A 23,056-nucleotide genomic window follows, 5' to 3' on the forward strand; every position below is an offset into this window, starting at 1 on the left:
CTCTCCTTACTGTTGTATCTCTGAGGTACTCTCTTGTCGCTCTCTCCTTACTGTTGTATCTCTGAGGTACTCTCTTGTCTCTCCTCACTGTTGTATCTCTGAGGAACTCTCTTGTCTCTCCTTACTGTTTATCTCTGAGGTACTCTCTTGTCTCTCTCTCAATACTGTTGTATCTCTGAGGTACTCTCTTGTCTCTCTCTCATTCCTGTTGTATCTCTGAGGTACTCTCTTGTCTCTCCTTAATGTTGTATCTCTGAGGTACTCTCTTGTCTCTCTCTCATTACTGTTGTATCTCTGAGGAACTCTCTTGTCTCTCTCTCCTTACTGTTGTATCTCTGAGGTACTCTCTTGTTTCTCTCTCCTAACTGTTGTATCTCTGAGGTACTCTCTTGTCTCTCGCTCCTTACTGTTGTATCTCGAGGTACTCTCTTGTCTCTCCTTACTGTTGTATCTCTGAGGGACCTCTATTGTCTCTCTCTCATTACTGGTGTATCTTTGAGGTACAATCTTGTCTCTCTCTCCTAACTGTTGTATCTCTGAGGTACTCTCTTGTCTCTCTCTCCTTACTGTTGTATCTCTGAGGTATTCTCTTGTCTCTCGCTCCTTACTGTTGTATCTCTGAGGAACTCTCTTGTCTCCCCTTACTGTTGAATCCCTGAGATAATATCTTGTCTCTCCTTACTGTTGTATCTCTGAGGAACTCTCTTGTCTCTCTCTCCTTACTGTTGTATCTCTGACGTACTCTCTTGTCTCTCATTACTGTTGTATCTTTGAGGAACTCGCTTGTCTCTCTCTCCCTACTGTTTTATCTCTGACGTACTCTCTTGTCTCTCCTTACTGTTTTATCTCTGAGGTACTCTCTTGTCTCTCTCTCCTTACTGTTGTATCTCTGAGGAACTCTCTTGTCTTTCCTTACTGTTTTATCTCTGAGGTACTCTCTTGTCTCTCCTTACTGTTGTATCTCTGAGTAACTTTATTGTCTCTCTCTCCTTACTGTTGTATCTCTGAGGTACTCCCTTGTCTCTCTCTCCTTACTGTTGTATCTCTGAGGAACTCTCTTGTCTCTCTCTCCTTACTGTTGTATCTCTGAGGTACTCTCTTGTCTCTCTCTCCTAACTGTTGTATCTCTGAGGTACTATCTTGTCTCTCCTTACTGTTGTATCTCTGAGGTACTCTCTTGTCTCTCTCATTACTGTTGTATCTCTTAGGAACTCTCTTGTCTCTCCTTACTGTTGTATCTCTGAGGTACTCTCTTGTCTCTCATTACTGTTGTATCTTTGAGGTACTCTCTTGTCTCTCTCCTTACTGTTGTATCTCTGAGGAACTCTCTTGTCTCTCCTTACTGTTTTATCTCTGAGGAACTCTCTTGTCTCTCTCTCCTTACTGTTGTATCTCTGAGGTACTCTCTTGTCTCTCCTTACTGTTTTATCTCTGAGGTAGTCTCTTATCTCTCTCTCCTTACTGTTGTATCTCTGAGGTACTCTCTTGTCTCTCATTACTGTTGTATCTTTGAGGTACTCTCTTGTCTCTCCTTACTGTTGTATCTCTGAGGAACTCTCTTGTCTCTCCTTACTGTTTTATCTCTGAGGAACTCTCTTGTCTCTCTCTCCTTACTGTTGTATCTCTGAGGAACTCTCTTGTCTCTCCTTACTGTTGTATCTCTGAGGTACTCTCTTGTCTCTCATTACTGTTGTATCTTTGAGCTACTCTCTTGTCTCTCTCCTTACTGTTGAATCTCTGAGGAACTCTCTTGTCTCTCCTTACTGTTTTATCTCTGAGGAACTCTCTTGTCTCTCTCTCATTCCTGTTGTATCTCTGAGGTACTCTCTTGTCTCTCCTTAATGTTGTATCTCTGAGGTACTCTCTTGTCTCTCTCTCATTACTGTTGTATCTCTGAGGAACTCTCTTGTCTCTCTCTCCTTACTGTTGTATCTCTGAGGTACTCTCTTGTTTCTCTCTCCTAACTGTTGTATCTCTGAGGTACTCTCTTGTCTCTCGCTCCTTACTGTTGTATCTCTGAGGTACTCTCTTGTCTCTCCTTACTGTTGTATCTCTGAGGACCTCTATTGTCTCTCTCTCATTACTGGTGTATCTTTGAGGTACAATCTTGTCTCTCTCTCCTAACTGTTGTATCTCTGAGGTACTCTCTTGTCTCTCTCTCCTTACTGTTGTATCTCTGAGGTATTCTCTTGTCTCTCGCTCCTTACTGTTGTATCTCTGAGGAACTCTCTTGTCTCCCCTTACTGTTGAATCCCTGAGATAATATCTTGTCTCTCCTTACTGTTGTATCTCTGAGGAACTCTCTTGTCTCTCTCTCCTTACTGTTGTATCTCTACGTACTCTCTTGTCTCTCATTACTGTTGTATCTTTGAGGAACTCGCTTGTCTCTCTCTCCCTACTGTTTTATCTCTGACGTACTCTCTTGTCTCTCCCTTACTGTTTTATCTCTGAGGTACTCTCTTGTCTCTCTCTCCTTACTGTTGTATCTCTGAGGAACTCTCTTGTCTTTCCTTACTGTTTTATCTCTGAGGTACTCTCTTGTCTCTCCCCTTACTGTTGTATCTCTGAGTAACTTTATTGTCTCTCTCTCTCCTTACTGTTGTATCTCTGAGGTACTCCCTTGTCTCTCTCTCTCCTTACTGTTGTATCTCTGAGGAACTCTCTTGTCTCTCTCTCCTCACTGTTGTATCTCTGAGGTACTCTCTTGTCTCTCTCTCCTAACTGTTGTATCTCTGAGGTACTATCTTGTCTCTCCTTACTGTTGTATCTCTGAGGTACTCTCTTGTCTCTCTCATTACTGTTGTATCTCTTAGGAACTCTCTTGTCTCTCCTTACTGTTGTATCTCTGAGGTACTCTCTTGTCTCTCATTACTGTTGTATCTTTGAGGTACTCTCTTGTCTCTCTCCTTACTGTTGTATCTCTGAGGAACTCTCTTGTCTCTCCTTACTGTTTTATCTCTGAGGAACTCTCTTGTCTCTCTCTCCTTACTGTTGTATCTCTGAGGTACTCTCTTGTCTCTCCTTACTGTTTTATCTCTGAGGTAGTCTCTTATCTCTCTCTCCTTACTGTTGTATCTCTGAGGTACTCTCTTGTCTCTCATTACTGTTGTATCTTTGAGGTACTCTCTTGTCTCTCTCCTTACTGTTGTATCTTTGAGGTACTCTCTTGTCTCTCCTTACTGTTGTATCTCTGAGGTACTCTCTTGTCTCTCCTTACTGTTGTATCTCTGAGGAACTCTCTTGTCTCTCTCTCCTTACTGTTGTATCTCTGAGGAACTCTCTTGTCTCTCCTTACTGTTGTATCTCTGAGGTACTCTCTTGTCTCTCATTACTGTTGTATCTTTGAGCTACTCTCTTGTCTCTCTCCTTACTGTTGAATCTCTGAGGAACTCTCTTGTCTCTCCTTACTGTTTTATCTCTGAGGAACTCTCTTGTCTCTCTTTCCTTACTGTTTTATCTCTGAGGTACTCTCTTGTCTCTCCTTACTGTTTTATCTCTGAGGTAGTCTCTTATCTCTCTCTCCTTACTGTTGTATCTATGAGGTACTCTCTTGTCTCTCATTACTGTTGTATCTCTGAGGTACTATCTTGTCTCTCCTTACTGTTGTATCTCTGAGGTAGTCTCTTATCTCTCTCCTTACTGTTGTATCTCTGAGGTTCTCTCTTGTCTCTCCTTACTGTTTTATCTCTGATGTACTCTCTTGTCTCTCCTTACTGTTGTATCTCTGAGTAACTTCATTGTCTCTCTCTCCTTACTGTTGTATCTCTGAGGTACTCTCTTGTCTCTCTCTCATTACTTTTGTATCTCTGAGGAACTCTCTTGTCTCTCTCTCCTTACTGTTTTATCTCTGAGGAACTCTCTAGTCTCTCCTTACTGTTGTATCTCTGAGGTAATCTCTTGTCTCTCTCCTTACTGTTGTATCTCTGAGGAACTTTCTTGTCTCTCTCTCCTTACTGTTGTATCTATGAGGTACTCTCTTGTCTCTCATTACTGTTGTATCTCTGAGGTACTATCTTGTCTCTCCTTACTGTTGTATCTCTGAGGTACTCTCTTATCTCTCTCCTTACTGTTGTATCTCTGAGGTTCTCTCTTGTCTCTCCTTACTGTTTTATCTCTGATGTACTCTCTTGTCTCTCCTTACTGTTGTATCTCTGAGTAACTTCATTGTCTCTCTCTCCTTACTGTTGTATCTCTGAGGTACTCTCTTGTCTCTCTCTCATTACTTTTTTATCTCTGAGGAACTCTCTTGTCTCTCTCTCCTTACTGTTTTATCTCTGAGGAACTCTCTAGTCTCTCCTTACTGTTGTATCTCTGAGGTACTCTCTTGTCTCTCTCCTTACTGTTGTATCTCTGAGGAACTTTCTTGTCTCTCTCTCCTTACTGTTGTATCTCTGAGGTACTCTCTTGTCTCTCTCCTTACTGTTGTATCTCTGAGGAACTCTCTTGTCTCTCTCTCCTTACTGTTGTATCTCTGAGGTACTCTCTTGTCTCTCCATACTGTTGTATCTCTGAGGTACTCTCTTGTCTCTCATTACTCTTTTATCTTTGAGAGACTCTCTTGTCTCTCTCCTTACAACTGTATCTCTGAGGAACTCTCTTGTCTCTCCTTACTGTTGTATCTCTGAGGTAGTCTCTTATCTCTCTCCTTACTGTTGTATCTCTGAGGTTCTCTCTTGTCTCTCCTTACTGTTTTATCTCTGATGTACTCTCTTGTCTCTCTCTCCTTACTGTTTTATCTCTGATGTACTCTCTTGTCTCTCCTTACTGTTGTATCTCTGACTAACTTTATTGTCTCTCTCTCCTTACTGTTGTATCTCTGAGGTACTCTCTTGTCTCTCCTTACTGTTGTATCTCTGAGGAACTCTCTTGTCTCTCTCTCCTTACTGTTGTATCTCTGAGGTACTCTCTTGTCTCTCTCTCCTAACTGTTGTATCTCTGAGATACTCTCTTGTCTCTCTCTCCTTACTGTTGTATCTCTGAGGTACTCTCTTGTCTCTCCTTACTGTTGTATCTCTGAGGTACTCTCTTGTCTCTCTCCTTACTGTTGTATCTCTGAGGAACTTTCTTGTCTCTCTCTCCTTACTATTGTATCTCTGGGGAACTCTCTTGTCTCTCCTTACTGTTGTATCTCTGAGGGACTGTCTTGTCTCTCTCTCCTTACTGTTGTATCTCTGAGGTAGTCTCTTATCTCTCCTTACTGTTGTATCTCTGAGGAACTTTCTTGTCTCTCTCTCCTTACTATTGTATCTCTGGTGAACTCTCTTGTCTCTCCTTACTGTTGTATCTCTGAGGGACTGTCTTGTCTCTCTCTCCTTACTGTTGTATCTCTGAGGTAGTCTCTTATCTCTCCTTACTGTTGTATCTCTGAGGAACTTTCTTGTCTCTCTCTCCTTACTATTGTATCTCTGGGGAACTCTCTTGTCTCTCCTTACTGTTGTATCTCTGAGGGACTGTCTTGTCTCTCTCTCCTTACTGTTGTATCTCTGAGGTACTCTCTTGTCTCTCCTTACTGTTGTATCTCTGAGGTACTCTCTTGTCTCTCCTTACTGTTGTATCTCTGAGATACTCTCTTATCTCTCCTTACTGTTGTATCTCTGACATACTCTCTTGTCTCTCTCTCTCCCTACTGTTGTATCTCTGACATACTCTCTAGTCTCTCCTAACTGTAGTATCTCTGAGATACTCTCTCGTCTCTCTCTCCTTACTGTTGTATCTCTGAGGTACTCTCTTGTCTCTCTCTCCTTATTGTTGTATCTCTGAATTACTCTTTTGTCTCTCCTTACTGTCGGATCTCCCGAGTGGCACAGTGGTCTAAGGCACTGCATCGCAGTGCTAGCTGTGCCACTAGAGATCCTGGTTCGAATCCAGGCTCTGTCGTAGCCGGCCGCGACCGGGAGACCCATGGGGCGGCGCACATTTGGCCCAGCGTCGTCCAGGGTAGGGGAGGGAATGGCCGGCAGGGATGTAGCTCAGTTGGTAGAGCATGGCGTTTGCAACGCCAGGGTTGTGGGTTCGATAAAATAATGTATGCGCTAACTGTAAGTCGCTCTGGATAAGAGCGTCTGCTAAATTACTAAAATGTAAAAATGTAAATGTAAATCTCTGAGGAACTCTCTTGTCTCTCTCTCCTTACTGTTGTATCTCTGAGGTACTCTCTTGTCTCTCCTTACTGTTGTATCTCTGAGGTACTCTCTTGTCTCTCTCTCCTTACTGTTGTATCTCTGAGGTACTCTCTTGTCTCTCCTTACTGTAGTATCTCTGAGGTACTCTCTTGTCTCTCTCTCCTTACTGTTGTATCTCTGAGGTACTCTCGTGTCTCTCTATCCTTACTGTTGTATCTCTGAGGAACTCTCTTGTCTCTCTCTCCTTATTGTTGTATCTCTGAATTACTCTTTTGTCTCTCCTTACTCTTGTATCTCTGAGGAACTCTCTTGTCTCTCTCCCCTTACTGTTGTATCTCTAAGGAACTCTCTTGTCTCTCTCTTCTTACTGTTCTATATTTAATGTACTCTCTTGTCTCTCTCTCCTTACTGTTGTATCTCTTGGATACTTTCTTGTCTCTCTCTCCTTACTGTAGTATCTCTGAGGTACTCTCTTGTCTCTCCTTACTGTTTTATCTCTGAGGAACTCTATTGTCTCTCTCTCCTTGCTGTTGTATCTTTGAGGAACTCTCTTGTCTCTATCTCCTCTTAGGTAGTCTTTTTTCTCTCTTTCCTTACTGTTGTATCTCTGAGGAAATCTCTTGTCTCTCTCTCCTTACTGTTGTATCTCTGAGGAACTCTCTTGTCTCTCCTTACTGTTGTATCTCTGAGGTACTCTCTTGTCTCTCCTTACTGTTTATCTCTGAGGTACTCTCTTGTCTCTCCTTACTGTTGTATCTCTGAGGTACTCTCTTGTCTCTCATTACTGTTGTATCTTTGAGGTACCCTCTGAGGTAAAAGGAAGGAAGGAGACAGACTCAGCTGATGGCTCTCTTTCTCTCTCTCTCTCTCTCTCTCTCTCTCTCTCTCTCTTTTTTCTCTCTCTCTTTCTCTCTCTCTCTCTCTCTCTCTCTCTCTCTCTCTCTCTCTCTCTCTCTCTCTCTTTTTTCTCTCTCTCTTTCCTCTCTCTCTCTCTCTCTCTCTCTCTCTCTCTCTCTCTCTCTCTCTCTCTCTCTCTCTCTCTCACTCTCTCTGTCCTTCTCTCTCTCTGTCCTTCTCTCTCTCTTTCCTTCTCTCTCTCTCTCTCTCTCCCTCTCTCTCTCTCTCTCTCTCTCTCTCTCTCTCTCTCTCTCTCTCTCTCTCTCTCTCTCTTTTTTTTTCTCTCTTCTCTTTTTACTGTTGTATCTCTGAGGGACTGTCTTGTCTCTCTCTCCTTACTGTTGTATCTCTGAGGTACTCTCTTGTCTCTCCTTACTGTTGTATCTCTGAGGTACTCTCTTGTCTCTCCTTACTGTTGTATCTCTGAGATACTCTCTTATCTCTCCTTACTGTTGTATCTCTGACATACTCTCTTGTCTCTCTCTCTCCCTACTGTTGTATCTCTGACATACTCTCTAGTCTCTCCTAACTGTAGTATCTCTGAGATACTCTCTCGTCTCTCTCTCCTTACTGTTGTATCTCTGAGGTACTCTCTTGTCTCTCTCTCCTTATTGTTGTATCTCTGAATTACTCTTTTGTCTCTCCTTACTGTCGGATCTCCCGAGTGGCACAGTGGTCTAAGGCACTGCATCGCAGTGCTAGCTGTGCCACTAGAGATCCTGTTCAATCCAGGCTCTGTCGTAGCCGGCCGCGACCGGGAGACCATGGCGGCGCACATTTGGCCCAGCGTCGTCCAGGGTAGGGGAGGAATGGCCGGCAGGGATGTAGCTCAGTTGGTAGAGCTGGCGTTTGCAACGCCAGGGTTGTGGGTTCGATAAAATAATGTATCGCGCTAACTGTAAGTCGCTCTGGATAAGAGCGTCTACTAAATGACTAAAATGTAAAAATGTAAATGAAAATCTCTGAGGAACTCTCTTGTCTCTCTCTCCCTTACTAGTTGTATCTCTGAGGTACTCTCTTGTCTCTCCTTACTGTTGTATCTCTGAGGGTACTCTCTTTGTCTCTCTCTCCTTCTGTTGTATCTCTGAGGTACTCTCTTGTCTCTCCTTACTGTAGTATCTCTGAGGTACTCTCTTGTCTCTCTCTCCTTACTGTTGTATCTCTGAGGTACTCTCGTGTCTCTCTATCCTTACTGTTGTATCTCTGAGGAACTCTCTTGTCTCTCTCTCCTTATTGTTGTATCTCTGAATTACTCTTTTGTCTCTCCTTACTCTTGTATCTCTGAGGAACTCTCTTGTCTCTCTCCCCTTACTGTTGTATCTCTAAGGAACTCTCTTGTCTCTCTCTTCTTACTGTTCTATATTTAATGTACTCTCTTGTCTCTCTCTCCTTACTGTTGTATCTCTTGGATACTTTCTTGTCTCTCTCTCCTTACTGTAGTATCTCTGAGGTACTCTCTTGTCTCTCCTTACTGTTTTATCTCTGAGGAACTCTATTGTCTCTCTCTCCTTGCTGTTGTATCTTTGAGGAACTCTCTTGTCTCTATCTCCTCTTAGGTAGTCTTTTTTCTCTCTTTCCTTACTGTTGTATCTCTGAGGAAATCTCTTGTCTCTCTCTCCTTACTGTTGTATCTCTGAGGAACTCTCTTGTCTCTCCTTACTGTTGTATCTCTGAGGTACTCTCTTGTCTCTCCTTACTGTTTATCTCTGAGGTACTCTCTTGTCTCTCCTTACTGTTGTATCTCTGAGGTACTCTCTTGTCTCTCATTACTGTTGTATCTTTGAGGTACCTCTGAGGTAAAAGGAAGGAAGGAGACAGACTCAGCTGATGGCTCTCTTTCTCTCTCTCTCTCTCTCTCTCTCTCTCTCTCTCTCTCTCTTTCTCTCTCTCTTTCTCTCTCTCTCTCTCTCTCTCTCTCTCTCTCTCTCTCTCTCTCTCTCTCTCTCTTCTTTTTTCTCTACATTTATACTCTTTCTCTCTATTTTTCTCTCTCTCTCTTTTTTTCTCTCTCTCTCTCTATCTCTCTTCCTTCTCTCTTCTGTCCTTCTCTCTCTCTTTCCTTCTCTCTCTCTCCTCCTCCTCTCTCTCTCTCTCTCTCTCTCTCTCTCTCTCTCTCTCTCTCTCTCTCTCTCTCTCTTTTTTCTCTCTCTCTTTTTTCTATCTCTCTCTCTCTCTCTCTCTCTCTCTCTCTTTTTTTCTCTCTCTCTTTTTTTCTCTCTCTCTCTCTCTCTCTCTCTCTCTCTCTCTCTCTCTCTCTCTCTCTCTCTCTCTCTCTCTCTCTCTCTCACTCTCTCACTCTCTCTGTCCTCCTCTCTCTCTGTCCTTCTCTCTCTCTTTCCTTCTCTCTCTTTGTCCTTCTCTCTCTCTCTCTCTCTCTCTCTCTCTCTCTCTCTCTCTCTCTCTCTCTCTCTCTCTCTCTCTCTCTCTCTCTCTCTCTCTCTCTCTCTTTCCCTCTCTCTTGCTCTCTCTCTCTGCCTTCCTTTCTCTTTGTGACAGGTACCAGACCCCAGAGTGTGACAGCACGGCTCGTTCGATGGTCTCAGACGTTGAAGATCCTTTCCAGGGCCGAGACCTGACAGGTGAGAGGAGAGGACACACTGACTCAGAGCCTTTCAGTATATAAGAGCTTTAATACTGATAAGGTTGTATATAAGAGCTTATATATTGATGAGAGTGTATATAAGAGCTTATGTATTCATGAGAGCATATACAAGAGGTTATATCTTGATGATAGTCTATATAAAAGCTTATATACTGAAGAGAGTGTATACAGTGCCTTCGGAAAGTGTTCAGACCCCTTGACTTTTTCCACGTTTTGTTACGTTACAGCCTTATTCTAAAATTGATTAAATAGTTTTTTCCCCTCATCAATCTACACACAATACCCCATAATGACAAAGCAAAAACAGGTTTTTAGACATTTTTGCTAAATTATAAAAAAATAAAAAATCGGAAATATTACATTTACATAAGTATTCAGACCCTTTACTCAGTACTTTGTTGAAGCGCTTTTGGCAGCGATTACTGCATAGAGTCTTCTTGGGTATGATGCTACAAGCTTGGCACACCTGTATTTGGGGAGTTCCTCCCATTCTTCTCTGCAGATCCTCTCAAGCTCTGTCACGTTGGGTGGGGAGCGTTGCTGCACAGTAATTTTCAGGTCTCTCCAGAGATGTTTGATCGGGTTCAAGTCTGGGCTCTGGCTGGGCCACCCAAGGACATTCAGAGACTTGTGCCAAGCCACCCCTGCGTTGTCTTGGCTGTGTGCTTAAGATCGTTGTCCTGTTGGAAGGTGAACCTTTGCCCCAGTCTGAGGTCCTGAGCGCTCTGGAGCAGGATCTCATCAAGGATCTCTCTGTACTTTGCTCCATTCATCTTTGTCTTGATCCTGACTAGTCTCCCAGTCCCTGCCGCTGAAAAACATCCCGACAGCATGATGCTGCCAGCACCATGCTTCATCATAGGGATGGTGCCAGGTTTCCTCCAGACGTGATGCTTGGCATTCAGGCTGAAGAGTTCAATCTTGGTTTCATCAGACTAGAGAATCTTGTTTCTCATTGTCTGAGCATTTTTAGGTGGCTTTTGGCAAACTCCAAGCGGGCTGTCATGTGCCTTTTACTGAGGAGTGGCTTCTGTCTGGCCACTCTACCATAAAGGCCAGATTGGTGGAGTGCTGCAGAGATGGTTGTCCTTCTGGAAGGTTCTCCCATTTCCACAGAGGAACTCTAGAGCTCTGTCAGAGTGAACATCGGGTTCTTGGTCACCTCACTGACCAAGGCCCTTCTCCCCCGATGGCTCAGTTTGGCCGGGCGGCCAGCTCTAGGAAGAGTCTGGGTGGTTCCAAACATCTTCCATTTAAGAGTGATGGAGGCCACTATGTTCTTGGGGACCTTCAATGCTGCAGACATTTTTTGGTACCCTTCCCAAGATCTGTGCCTCAACACAATCCTGTCCCGAATGCACTGTATAAGAGCTTACATATTGATGAGAGTGTATATAGGAGCTTATATATTGATGAGATTGTATATAATCAATCAATTTTATTTTATATAGCCCTTCTTACATCAGCTAATATCTCGAAGTGCTGTACAGAAACCCAGCCTAAAACCCCAAACAGCTAGTAATGCAGGTGTAGAAGCACGGTGGCTAGGAAAAACTCCCTAGAAAGGCGAAAACCTAGGAAGAAACCTAGAGAGGAAACAGGCTATGAGGGGGTGGCCAGTCCTCTTCTGGCTGTGCCGGGTGAAGATTATAACAGAACCATGCCAAGATGTTCAAAAATGTTCATAAGTGACAAGCATGGTCAAATAATAATCAGGAATAAATCTCAGTTGGCTTTTCATAGCCGATCATTAAGAGTTGAAAACAGCAGGTCTGGGACAGGTAGGGGTTCCATAACCGCAGGCAGAACAGTTGAAACTGGAATAGCAGCAAGGCCAGGCGGACTGGGGACAGCAAGGAGTCACCACGGCCGGTAGTCCCGACGTATGGTCCTAGGGCTCAGGTCTCTCAGTTGGCTTTTCATAGCCGATCATTAAGAGTTGAAAACAGCAGGTCTGGGACAGGTAGGGGTTTCGTAACCGTAATATAAGAGCTTATATACTGATGAGATTGTATATAAGAGCTTATATATTGATGAGTGTGTATATGATGAGATTGTATATAAGAACTTATATATTGATGAGAGTGTATATGATGAGATTGTATATAAGAGCTTATATATTGATGAGAGTATATGATGACAGTGTTTATAAGAGCTTATATACTGATGAGAGTGCATATAAGAGCTTATACAATACCGGTCAAAAGTTTTAGGACACCTACTCATTGAAGGGTTTTTCTTTAGTTTTACTATTTTCCCTCTAAGCCCAAACCAGATGGGATGGTGTATCGCTGCAGAATGCTGTGGTAGCCATGCTGGTTAAGTGTAAATTAATCACAGACAGTGTCACCAGCAAAGCACCCCCACACCATAACACCTCCTCCTCCATGCTTTACGGTGGGAACTACACATGCGGAGATCATCCGTTCAACCCACACCACGTCTCACAAAGACACGGTTGGAACCAAAAATCTCAAATTTGGACTCAAATTCCACCGGTCTAATGTCCATTGCTCGTTTTTCTTGGCCCAAGTAAGTCTCTTCTTGTTATTGGTGTCCTTTAGTAGTGGTTCCTTTGCAGAAATTCGACCATGAAAGCCTGATTCACACAGTCTCCTCTGAACAATTGATGTTGAGATGTGTCTGTGACTTGAACTCTGTGAAGCATTTATTTCGGCTGCAATTTCTGAGGCTGGTAACTCTAATGAACTCAGCAGCAGAGGTAACTCTGGGTCTTCTTTTCCTGTGGCGGTCCTCATGAGAGCCAGTTTCATCATAGCGCTTGATGGTTTTTGCGACTGCAATTTTCCGGATTGACTGACCTTCATGTCTTAAAGTAATGATGGACTGTTGTTTCTCTGCTTATTTGAGCTTGTTCTTGCCAAAATATGGACTTGGTCTTTTACCAAATAGGGCTATCTTCTGTATATCCCCCCCCCCCCCACCTTGTCAGAACACAACTGATTTGCTCAAACGCATTAAGAAGGAAAGAAATTCTACAAATTAACTTTTAAGAAGGCACACCTTTTAATTGAAATACATTCCAGGTGACTACCTCATGAAGCTGGTTGAGAGAATGCCAAGAGTCTGCAAAGCTGTCATCAAGGCAAAGGGTGGCTATGTAAAGAATCTCAAATATAAAATATATTTTGATTGGTTTAACGCTTTTTTGGTTGCTACATGATTCCATATGTGTTATTTCACAGTTTTGATGTCTTCACTATTATTCTACAATGTAAAAAATAGTAAAAATAAAGAAAAACCCTTGAATGAGTAGATGTTCTAAAACTTTTGATTGGTAGTATATATTGATGAGAGTGTATATAAGTGCTTATATATTTTACTGAATATACCGTATTTTTGTCAATGTTCTGTTTTTGTTTGCACTTTGAGGTCTTGGCTGAGTTTCAAGGGCTCACTAGTCTCTACTAAAGCCAAGGGCTCACTAGTCTCTACTAAAGCCAAGGGCTCACTAGTCTCCACTAAAGCCAGGGGCTCACTAGTCTCCACTAAAGCCAGGGGCTCACTAGTCTCTACTAAAGCCAAGGGCTCACTAGTCTCTACTAAAGCCAAGGGCTCACTAGTCTCTACTAAAGCCAGGGGCTCACTAGTCTCTACTAAAGCCAAGGGCTCACTAGTCTCTACTAAAGCCAGGGGCTCACTAGTCTCTACTAAAGCCAAGGGCTCACTAGTCTCTACTAAAGCCAAGGGCTCACTAGTCTCTACTAAAGCCAGGGGCTCACTAGTCTCTACTAAAGCCAGGGGCTCACTAGTCTCCACTAAAGCCAAGGGCTCACTAGTCTCTACTAAAGCCAAGGGCTCACTAGTCTCTACTAAAGCCAGGGGCTCAGTAGTCTCCACTAAAGCCAAGGGCTCACTAGTCTCTACTAAAGCCAAGGGCTCACTAGTCTCTACCAAAGCCAAGGGCTCACTAGTCTCTACTAAAGCCAGGGGCTCACTAGTCTCCACTAAAGCCAAGGGCTCACTAGTCTCCACTAAAGCCAAGGGCTCACTAGTCTCTACTAAAGCCAGGGGCTCACTAGTCTCTACTAAAGCCAAGGGCTCACTAGTCTCCACTAAAGCCAAGGGCTCACTAGTCTCTACTAAAGCCAGGGGCTCACTAGTCTCTACTAAAGCCAAGGGCTCACTAGTCTCTACCAAAGCCAAGGGCTCACTAGTCTCCACTAAAGCCAAGGGCTCACTAGTCTCCACTAAAGCCAAGGGCTCACTAGTCTCCACTAAAGCCAAGGGCTCACTAGTCTCCACTAAAGCCAAGGGCTCACTAGTCTCTACTAAAGCCAAGGGCTCACTAGTCTCCACTAAAGCCAGGGGCTCACTAGTCTCTACTAAAGCCAGGGGCTCACTAGTCTCTACTAAAGCCAAGGGCTCACTAGTCTCTACTAAAGCCAAGGGCTCACTAGTCTCCACTAAAGCCAAGGGCTCACTAGTCTCCACTAAAGCCAAGGGCTCACTAGTCTCCACTAAATCCAAGGGTTCACTAGTCTCTACTAAAGCCAGGGGCTCACTAGTCTCCACTAAAGCCAAGGGCTCACTAGTCTCCACTAAAGCCAAGGGCTCACTAGTCTCTACTAAATCCAGGGGCTCACTAGTCTCTACTAAAGCCAAGGGCTCACTAGTCTCCACTAAAGCCAAGGGCTCACTAGTCTCCACTAAAGCCAAGGGCTCACTAGTCTCTACTAAAGCCAAGGGCTCACTAGTCTCCACTAAAGCCAAGGGCTCACTAGTCTCCACTAAAGCCAAGGGCTCACTAGTCTCCACTAAAGCCAAGGGCTCACTAGTCTCTACTAAAGCCAGGGGCTCACTAGTCTCTACTAAAGCCAAGGGCTCACTAGTCTCCACTAAAGCCAAGGGCTCACTAGTCTCTACTAAAGCCAGGGGCTCACTAGTCTCTACTAAAGCCAAGGGCTCACTAGTCTCCACTAAAGCCAAGGGCTCACTAGTCTCTACTAAAGCCAAGGGCTCACTAGTCTCCACTAAAGCCAAGGGGCTCACTAGTCTCCACTAAAGCCAAGGGCTCACTAGTCTCCACTAAAGCCAAGGGCTCACTAGTCTCTACTAAAGCCAAGGGCTCACTAGTCTCTACTAAAGCCAGGGGCTCACTAGTCTCTACTAAAGCCAAGGGCTCACTAGTCTCCACTAAAGCCAAGGGCTCACTAGTCTCTACTAAAGCCAAGGGCTCACTAGTCTCTACTAAAGCCAGGGGCTCAGTAGTCTCCACTAAAGCCAAGGGCTCACTAGTCTCTACTAAAGCCAAGGGCTCACTAGTCTCTACCAAAGCCAAGGGCTCACTAGTCTCCACTAAAGCCAAGGGCTCACTAGTCTCCACTAAAGCCAAGGGCTCACTAGTCTCCACTAAAGCCAAGGGCTCACTAGTCTCTACTAAAGCCAGGGGCTCACTAGTCTCTACTAAAGCCAAGGGCTCACTAGTCTCCACTAAAGCCAAGGGCTCACTAGTCTCTACTAAAGCCAGGGGCTCACTAGTCTCTACTAAAGCCAAGGGCTCACTAGTCTCTACTAAAGCCAAGGGCTCACTAGTCTCTACTAAAGCCAAGGGCTCACTAGTCTCCACTAAAGCCAAAAGCTCACTAGCCTCTACTTAGCCAAGGGCTCACTAGTCTCCACTAAAGCCAAAAGCTCACTAGCCTCTACTTAGCCAAGGGCTCACTAGTCTCTACTAAAGCCAAAAGCTAACTAGTCTCCACTAAAGCCAAGGGCTCACTAGTCTCTACTAAATCAAGGGCTCACTAGTCTCTACTAAAGCCAAAAGCTAACCAGTCTCCACTAAAGCCAAAAGCTCACTAGTCTCTACTGAACCAAAAGCTCACTAGTCTCTACTAAAGCCAAGGGCTCACTAGTCTCTACTAAAGGCGAAAGCTCACTAGTCTCCACTAAAGCCAAGGGCTCACTAGTCTCTACTAAAGCCAAAGGCTCACTAGTCTCTACTAAAGCCAAAAGCTCACTAGTCTCCACTAAAGCCAAGGGCTCACTAGTCTCCACTAAAACCAAGGGTTCACTAGTCTCTACTAAAGCCAAAAGTTCACTAGTCTCCACTAAAGCCAGGGGCTCACTAGTCTCCACTAAAGCCAGGGGCTCACTAGTCTCCACTAAAGCCAAGGGCTCACTAGTCTTCACTAAAGCCAGGGGCTCACTAGTCTCCACTAAAGCCAAGGGCTCACTAGTCTCCACTAAAGCCAGGGGCTCACTAGTCTCCACTAAAGCCAGGGGCTCACTAGTCTCCACTAAAGCCAAGGGCTCACTAGTCTCTACTAAAGCCAAGGGCTCACTAGTCTCTACTAAAGCCAGGGGCTCAGTAGTCTCCACTAAAGCCAAGGGCTCACTAGTCTCTACTAAAGCCAAGGGCTCACTAGTCTCTACCAAAGCCAAGGGCTCACTAGTCTCTACTAAAGCCAGGGGCTCACTAGTCTCCACTAAAGCCAAGGGCTCACTAGTCTCCACTAAAGCCAAGGGCTCACTAGTCTCTACTAAAGCCAGGGGCTCACTAAGTCTCTACTAAAGCCAAGGGCTCACTAGTCTCCACTAAAGCCAAGGGCTCACTAGTCTCTACTAAAGCCAGGGGCTCACTAGTCTCTACTAAAGCCAAGGGCTCACTAGTCTCTACCAAAGCCAAGGGCTCACTAGTCTCCACTAAAGCCAAGGGCTCACTAGTCTCCACTAAAGCCAAGGGCTCACTAGTCTCCACTAAAGCCAAGGGCTCACTAGTCTCCACTAAAGCCAAGGGCTCACTAGTCTCTACTAAAGCCAAGGGCTCACTAGTCTCCACTAAAGCCAGGGGCTCACTAGTCTCTACTAAAGCCAGGGGCTCACTAGTCTCTACTAAAGCCAAGGGCTCACTAGTCTCTACTAAAGCCAAGGGCTCACTAGTCTCCACTAAAGCCAAGGGCTCAATAGTCTCCACTAAAGCCAAGGGCTCACTAGTCTCCACTAAATCCAAGGGTTCACTAGTCTCTACTAAAGCCAGGGGCTCACTAGTCTCCACTAAAGCCAAGGGCTCACTAGTCTCCACTAAAGCCAAGGGCTCACTAGTCTCTACTAAATCCAGGGGCTCACTAGTCTCTACTAAAGCCAAGGGCTCACTAGTCTCCACTAAAGCCAAGGGCTCACTAGTCTCTACTAAAGCCAGGGGCTCACTAGTCTCTACTAAAGCCAAGGGCTCACTAGTCTCTACTAAAGCCAAGGGCTCACTAGTCTCTACTAAAGCCAGGGGCTCACTAGTCTCTACTAAAGCCAAGGGCTCACTAGTCTCCACTAAAGCCAAGGGCTCACTAGTCTCTACTAAAGCCAAGGGCTCACTAGTCTCCACTAAAGCCAAGGGCTCACTAGTCTCCACTAAAGCCAAGGGCTCACTAGTCTCCACTAAAGCCAAGGGCTCACTAGTCTCTACTAAAGCCAAGGGCTCACTAGTCTCTACTAAAGCCAGGGGCTCACTAGTCTCTACTAAAGCCAAGGGCTCACTAGTCTCCACTAAAGCCAAGGGCTCACTAGTCTCTACTAAAGCCAAGGGCTCACTAGTCTCTACTAAAGCCAGGGGCTCAGTAGTCTCCACTAAAGCCAAGGGCTCACTAGTCTCTACTAAAGCCAAGGGCTCACTAGTCTCTACCAAAGCCAAGGGCTCACTAGTCTCTACTAAAGCCAGGGGCTCACTAGTCTCCACTAAAGCCAAGGGCTCACTAGTCTCCACTAAAGCCAAGGGCTCACTAGTCTCTACTAAAGCCAGGGGCTCACTAGTCTCTACTAAAGCCAAGGGCTCACTAGTCTCCACTAAAGCCAAGGGCTCACTAGTCTCTACTAAAGCCAGGGGCTCACTAGTCTCTACTAAAGCCAAGGGCTCACTAGTCTCTACCAAAGCCAAGGGCTCACTAGTCTCCACTAAAGCCAAGGGCTCACTAGTCTCCACTAAAGCCAAGGGCTCACTAGTCTCCACTAAAGCCAAGGGCTCACTAGTCTCCACTAAAGCCAAGGGCTCACTAGTCTCTACTAAAGCCAAGGGCTCACTAGTCTCCACTAAAGCCAGGGGCTCACTAGTCTCTACTAAAGCCAGGGGCTCACTAGTCTCTACTAAAGCCAGGGGCTCACTAGTCTCTACTAAAGCCAGGGGCTCACTAGTCTCCACTAAAGCCAAGGGCTCACTAGTCTCTACTAAAGCCAAGGGCTCACTAGTCTCTACTAAAGCCAGGGGCTCACTAGTCTCCACTAAAGCCAAGGGCTCACTAGTCTCCACTAAAGCCAAGGGCTCACTAGTCTCTAATAAAGCCAAGGGCTCACTAGTCTCCACTAAAGCCAAGGGCTCACTAGTCTCCACTAAAGCCAAGGGCTCACTAGTCTCCACTAAAGCCAAGGGCTCACTAGTCTCTACTAAAGCCAGGGGCTCACTAGTCTCTACTAAAGCCAAGGGCTCACTAGTCTCCACTAAAGCCAAGGGCTCACTAGTCTCTACTAAAGCCAGGGGCTCACTAGTCTCTACTAAAGCCAAGGGCTCACTAGTCTCCACTAAAGCCAAGGGCTCACTAGTCTCTACTAAAGCCAAGGGCTCACTAGTCTCCACTAAAGCCAAGGGGCTCACTAGTCTCCACTAAAGCCAAGGGCTCACTGTCTCCACTAAAGCCAAGGGGCTCACTAGTCTCTACTAAAGCCAAGGGCTCACTAGTCTCCACTAAAGCCAGGGGCTCACTAGTCTCTACTAAAGCCAGGGGGCTCACTAGTCTCTACTAAAGCCAGGGGCTCACTAGTCTCCACTAAAGCCAAGGGCTCACTAGTCTCTACTAAAGCCAAGGGGCTCACTAGTCTCTACTAAAGCCAGGGGCTCACTAGTCTCCACTAAAGCCAAGGGCTCACTAGTCTCCACTAAAGCCAAGGGCTCACTAGTCTCTACTAAAGCCAAGGGCTCACTAGTCTCTACTAAAGCCAAGGGCTCACTAGTCTCCACTAAAGCCAAGGGCTCACTAGTCTCCACTAAAGCCAAGGGCTCACAAGTCTCCACTAAAGCCAAGGGCTCACTAGTCTCCACTAAAGCCAAGGGCTCACTAGTCTCAACTAAAGCCAAGGGCTCACTAGTCTCTACTAAAGCCAGGGGCTCACTAGTCTCTACCAAAGCCAAGGGCTCACTAGTCTCCACTAAAGCCAAGGGCTCACTAGTCTCTACTAAGCCAAAAGCTCACTAGTCTCTACATAAGCCAAGGGCTCACTAGTCTCCACTAAAGCCAAGGGCTGACTAGTCTCTACTAAAGCCAAGGGCTCACTAGTCTCTACTAAAGCCAAGGGCTCACTAGTCTCCACTAAAGCCAAGGGCTCACTAGTCTCTACTAAAGCCAAGGGCTCACTAGTCTCCACTAAAGCCAAGGGCTCACTAGTCTCTACTAAAGCCAAGGGCTCACTAGTCTCCACTAAAGCCAAGGGCTCACTAGTCTCTACTAAAGCCAAGGGCTCACTAGTCTCTACTAAAGCCAAGGGATCACTAGTCTCTACTAAAGCCAGGGGCTCACTAGTCTCTACCAAAGCCAAGGGCTCACTAGTCTCCACTAAAGCCAAGGGCTCACTAGTCTCTACTAAGCCAAAAGCTCACTAGTCTCTACATAAGCCAAGGGCTCACTAGTCTCCACTAAAGCCAAGGGCTGACTAGTCTCTACTAAAGCCAAGGGCTCACTAGTCTCTACTAAAGCCAAGGGCTCACTAGTCTCCACTAAAGCCAAGGGCTCACTAGTCTCTACTAAAGCCAAGGGCTCACTAGTCTCCACTAAAGCCAAGGGCTCACTAGTCTCTACTAAAGCCAAGGGCTCACTAGTCTCCACTAAAGCCAAGGGCTCACTAGTCTCTACTAAAGCCAAGGGCTCACTAGTCTCTACTAAAGCCAAGGGATCACTAGTCTCCACTAAAGCCAGGGGCTCACTAGTCTCTTCTAAAGCCAAAAGCTCACTAGTCTCTACTAAAGCCAAAAGCTCACTAGTCTCTACTAAAGCCAAGGGCTCACTAGTCTCAACTAAAGCCAAGGGCTCACTAGTCTCTACTAAAGCCAAGGGCTCACTAGTCTCCACTAAAGCCAAGGGCTCACTAGTCTCCACTAAAGCCAAGGGCTCACTAGTCTCCACTAAATCCAAGGGTTCACTAGTCTCTACTAAAGCCAAGGGGCTCACTAGTCTCCACTAAAGCCAAGGGCTCACTAGTCTCCACTAAAGCCAAGGGCTCACTAGTCTCCACTAAGGCCAAGGGCTCACTAGTCTCCACTAAAGCCAAAAGCTCACTAGTCTCCACTAAAGCCAAGGGCTCACTAGTCTCTACTAAAGCCAAGGGCTCACTAGTCTCTACTAAAGCCAAGGGCTCACTAGTCTCTACTAAAGCCAAGGGCTCACTAGTCTCCACTAAAGCCAAAAGCTCACTAGCCTCTACTTAGCCAAGGGCTCACTAGTCTCCACTAAAGCCAAAAGCTCACTAGCCTCTACTTAGCCAAGGGCTCACTAGTCTCTACTAAAGCCAAAAGCTAACTAGTCTCCACTAAAGCCAAGGGGCTCACTAGTCTCTACTAAATCAAGGGCTCACTAGTCTCTACTAAAGCCAAAAGCTAACCAGTCTCCACTAAAGCCAAAAGCTCACTAGTCTCTACTGAACCAAAAGCTCACTAGTCTCTACTAAAGCCAAGGGCTCACTAGTCTCTACTAAAGGCGAAAGCTCACTAGTCTCCACTAAAGCCAAGGGCTCACTAGTCTCTACTAAAGCCAAAGGCTCACTAGTCTCTACTAAAGCCAAAAGCTCACTAGTCTCCACTAAAGCCAAGGGCTCACTAGTCTCCACTAAAACCAAGGGTTCACTAGTCTCTACTAAAGCCAAAAGTTCACTAGTCTCCACTAAAGCCAGGGGCTCACTAGTCTCCACTAAAGCCAGGGGCTCACTAGTCTCCACTAAAGCCAAGGGCTCACTAGTCTTCACTAAAGCCAGGGGCTCACTAGTCTCCACTAAAGCCAAGGGCTCACTAGTCTCCACTAAAGCCAGGGGCTCACTAGTCTCCACTAAAGCCAGGGGCTCACTAGTCTCCACTAAGGCAAGGGCTCACTACTCTCCACCAAAGCCAAGGGCTCACTAGTCTCCACTAAAGCCAAGGGCTCACTAGTCTCTACTAAAGCCAAGGGCTCACTAGTCTCCACTAAAGCCAAGGGCTCACTAGTCTCCACTAAAGCCAAGGGCTCACTAGTCTCTACTAAAGCCAAGGGCTCACTAGTCTCTACTAAAGCCAAGGGCTCACTAGTCTCTACTAAAGCCAAGGGCTCACTAGTCTCTACTAAAGCCAAGGGCTCACTAGTCTCTACCAAAGCCAAGGGCTCACTAGTCTCCACTAAAGCCAAGGGCTCACTAGTCTCCACTAAAGCCAAGGGCTCACTAGTCTCCACTAAAGCCATGGGCTCACTAGTCTCCACTAAAGCCAAGGGCTCACTAGTCTCTACTAAAGCCAAGGGCTCACTAGTCTCCACTAAAGCCAAGGGCTCACTAGTCTCTACTAAAGCCAAGGGCTCACTAGTCTCTACTAAAGCCAAGGGCTCACTAGTCTCCACTAAAGCCAAGGGCTCACTAGTCTCCACTAAAGCCAAGGGCTCTCTAGTCTCCACTAAATCCAAGGGTTCACTAGTCTCTACTAAAGCCAAGGGCTCACTAGTCTCTACTAATGCCAAGGGCTCACTAGTCTCCACTAAAGCCAGGGGCTCACTAGTCTCTACTAAAGCCAAGGGCTCACTAGTCTCTACTAAAGCCAAGGGCTCACTAGTCTCCACTAAAGCCAAGGGCTCACTAGTCTCCACTAAAGCCAAGGGCTCACTTGTCTCCACTAAAGCCAAGGGCTCACTAGTCTCCACTAAAGCCAAGGGCTCACTAGTCTCCACTAAAGCCAAGGGCTCACTAGTCTCTACTAAAGCCAGGGGCTCACTAGTCTCTACCAAAGCCAAGGGCTCACTAGTCTCCACTAAAGCCAAGGGCTCACTAGTCTCTACTAAGCCAAAAGCTCACTAGTCTCTACATAAGCCAAGGGCTCACTAGTCTCCACTAAAGCCAAGGGCTGACTAGTCTCTACTAAAGCCAAGGGCTCACTAGTCTCTACTAAAGCCAAGGGCTCACTAGTCCCCACTAAAGCCAAGGGCTCACTAGTCTCTACTAAAGCCAAGGGCTCACTAGTCTCCACTAAAGCCAAGGGCTGACTAGTCTCTACTAAAGCCAAGGGCTCACTAGTCTCCACTAAAGCCAAGGGCTCACTAGTCTCTACTAAAGCCAAGGGCTCACTAGTCTCTACTAAAGCCAAGGGATCACTAGTCTCCACTAAAGCCAGGGGCTCACTAGTCTCTTCTAAAGCCAAAAGCTCACTAGTCTCTACTAAAGCCAAAAGCTCACTAGTCTCTACTAAAGCCAAGGGCTCACTAGTCTCAACTAAAGCCAAGGGCTCACTAGTCTCTACTAAAGCCAAGGGCTCACTAGTCTCCACTAAAGCCAAGGGCTCACTAGTCTCCACTAAAGCCAAGGGCTCACTAGTCTCCACTAAATCCAAGGGTTCACTAGTCTCTACTAAAGCCAAGGGCTCACTAGTCTCCACTAAAGCCAAGGGCTCACTAGTCTCCACTAAAGCCAAGGGCTCACTAGTCTCCACTAAGGCCAAGGGCTCACTAGTCTCCACTAAAGCCAAAAGCTCACTAGTCTCCACTAAAGCCAAAAGCTCACTAGCCTCTACTTAGCCAAGGGCTCACTAGTCTCCACTAAAGCCAAAAGCTCACTAGCCTCTACTTAGCCAAGGGCTCACTAGTCTCTACTAAAGCCAAAAGCTAACTAGTCTCCACTAAAGCCAAGGGCTCACTAGTCTCTACTAAATCAAGGGTCACTAGTCTCTACTAAAGCCAAAAGCTAACCAGTCTCCACTAAAGCCAAAAGCTCACTAGTCTCTACTGAACCAAAGGCTCACTAGTCTCTACTAAAGCCAAGGGCTCACTAGTCTCTACTAAAGGCGAAAGCTCACTAGTCTCCACTAAAGCCAAGGGCTCACTAGTCTCTACTAAAGCCAAAGGCTCACTAGTCTCTACTAAAGCCAAAAGCTCACTAGTCTCCACTAAAGCCAAGGGCTCACTAGTCTCCACTAAAACCAAGGGCTCACTAGTCTCTACTAAAGCCAAAAGCTCACTAGTCTCCACTAAAGCCAGGGGCTCACTAGTCTCCACTAAAGCCAGGGGCTCACTAGTCTCCACTAAAGCCAAGGGCTCACTAGTCATCACTAAAGCCAGGGGCTCACTAGTCTCCACTAAAGCCAAGGGCTCACTAGTCTCCACTAAAGCCAGGGGCTCACTAGTCTCCACTAAAGCCAGGGGCTCACTAGTCTCCACTAAAGCCAAGGGCTCACTACTCTCCACCAAAGCCAAGGGCTCACTAGTCTCCA

The 23,056-nt window shown here is 45.9% G+C and overlaps 1 protein-coding gene across 6 annotated transcripts in view; it reads left to right on the top strand.

Annotated features, from left to right (window-relative positions):
- The window catches only part of smoc1 (SPARC related modular calcium binding 1), a 206,994-nt gene that overhangs the window by 127,085 nt on the left and 56,853 nt on the right, over positions 1-23,056 (top strand). For all 6 annotated transcript variants that reach the window (XM_041847373.1, XM_041847377.1, XM_041847378.1 and 3 more), the window contains exon 10: positions 9,516-9,598. In XM_041847373.1, coding sequence (XP_041703307.1) covers positions 9,516-9,598 — 83 coding nt within the window. The remainder of the gene's footprint in view (positions 1-9,515; positions 9,599-23,056) is intronic.

Source organism: Coregonus clupeaformis, chromosome 25 (genome assembly GCF_020615455.1).
Source record: "Coregonus clupeaformis isolate EN_2021a chromosome 25, ASM2061545v1, whole genome shotgun sequence".
Lineage (NCBI taxonomy): Eukaryota > Metazoa > Chordata > Actinopteri > Salmoniformes > Salmonidae > Coregonus > Coregonus clupeaformis.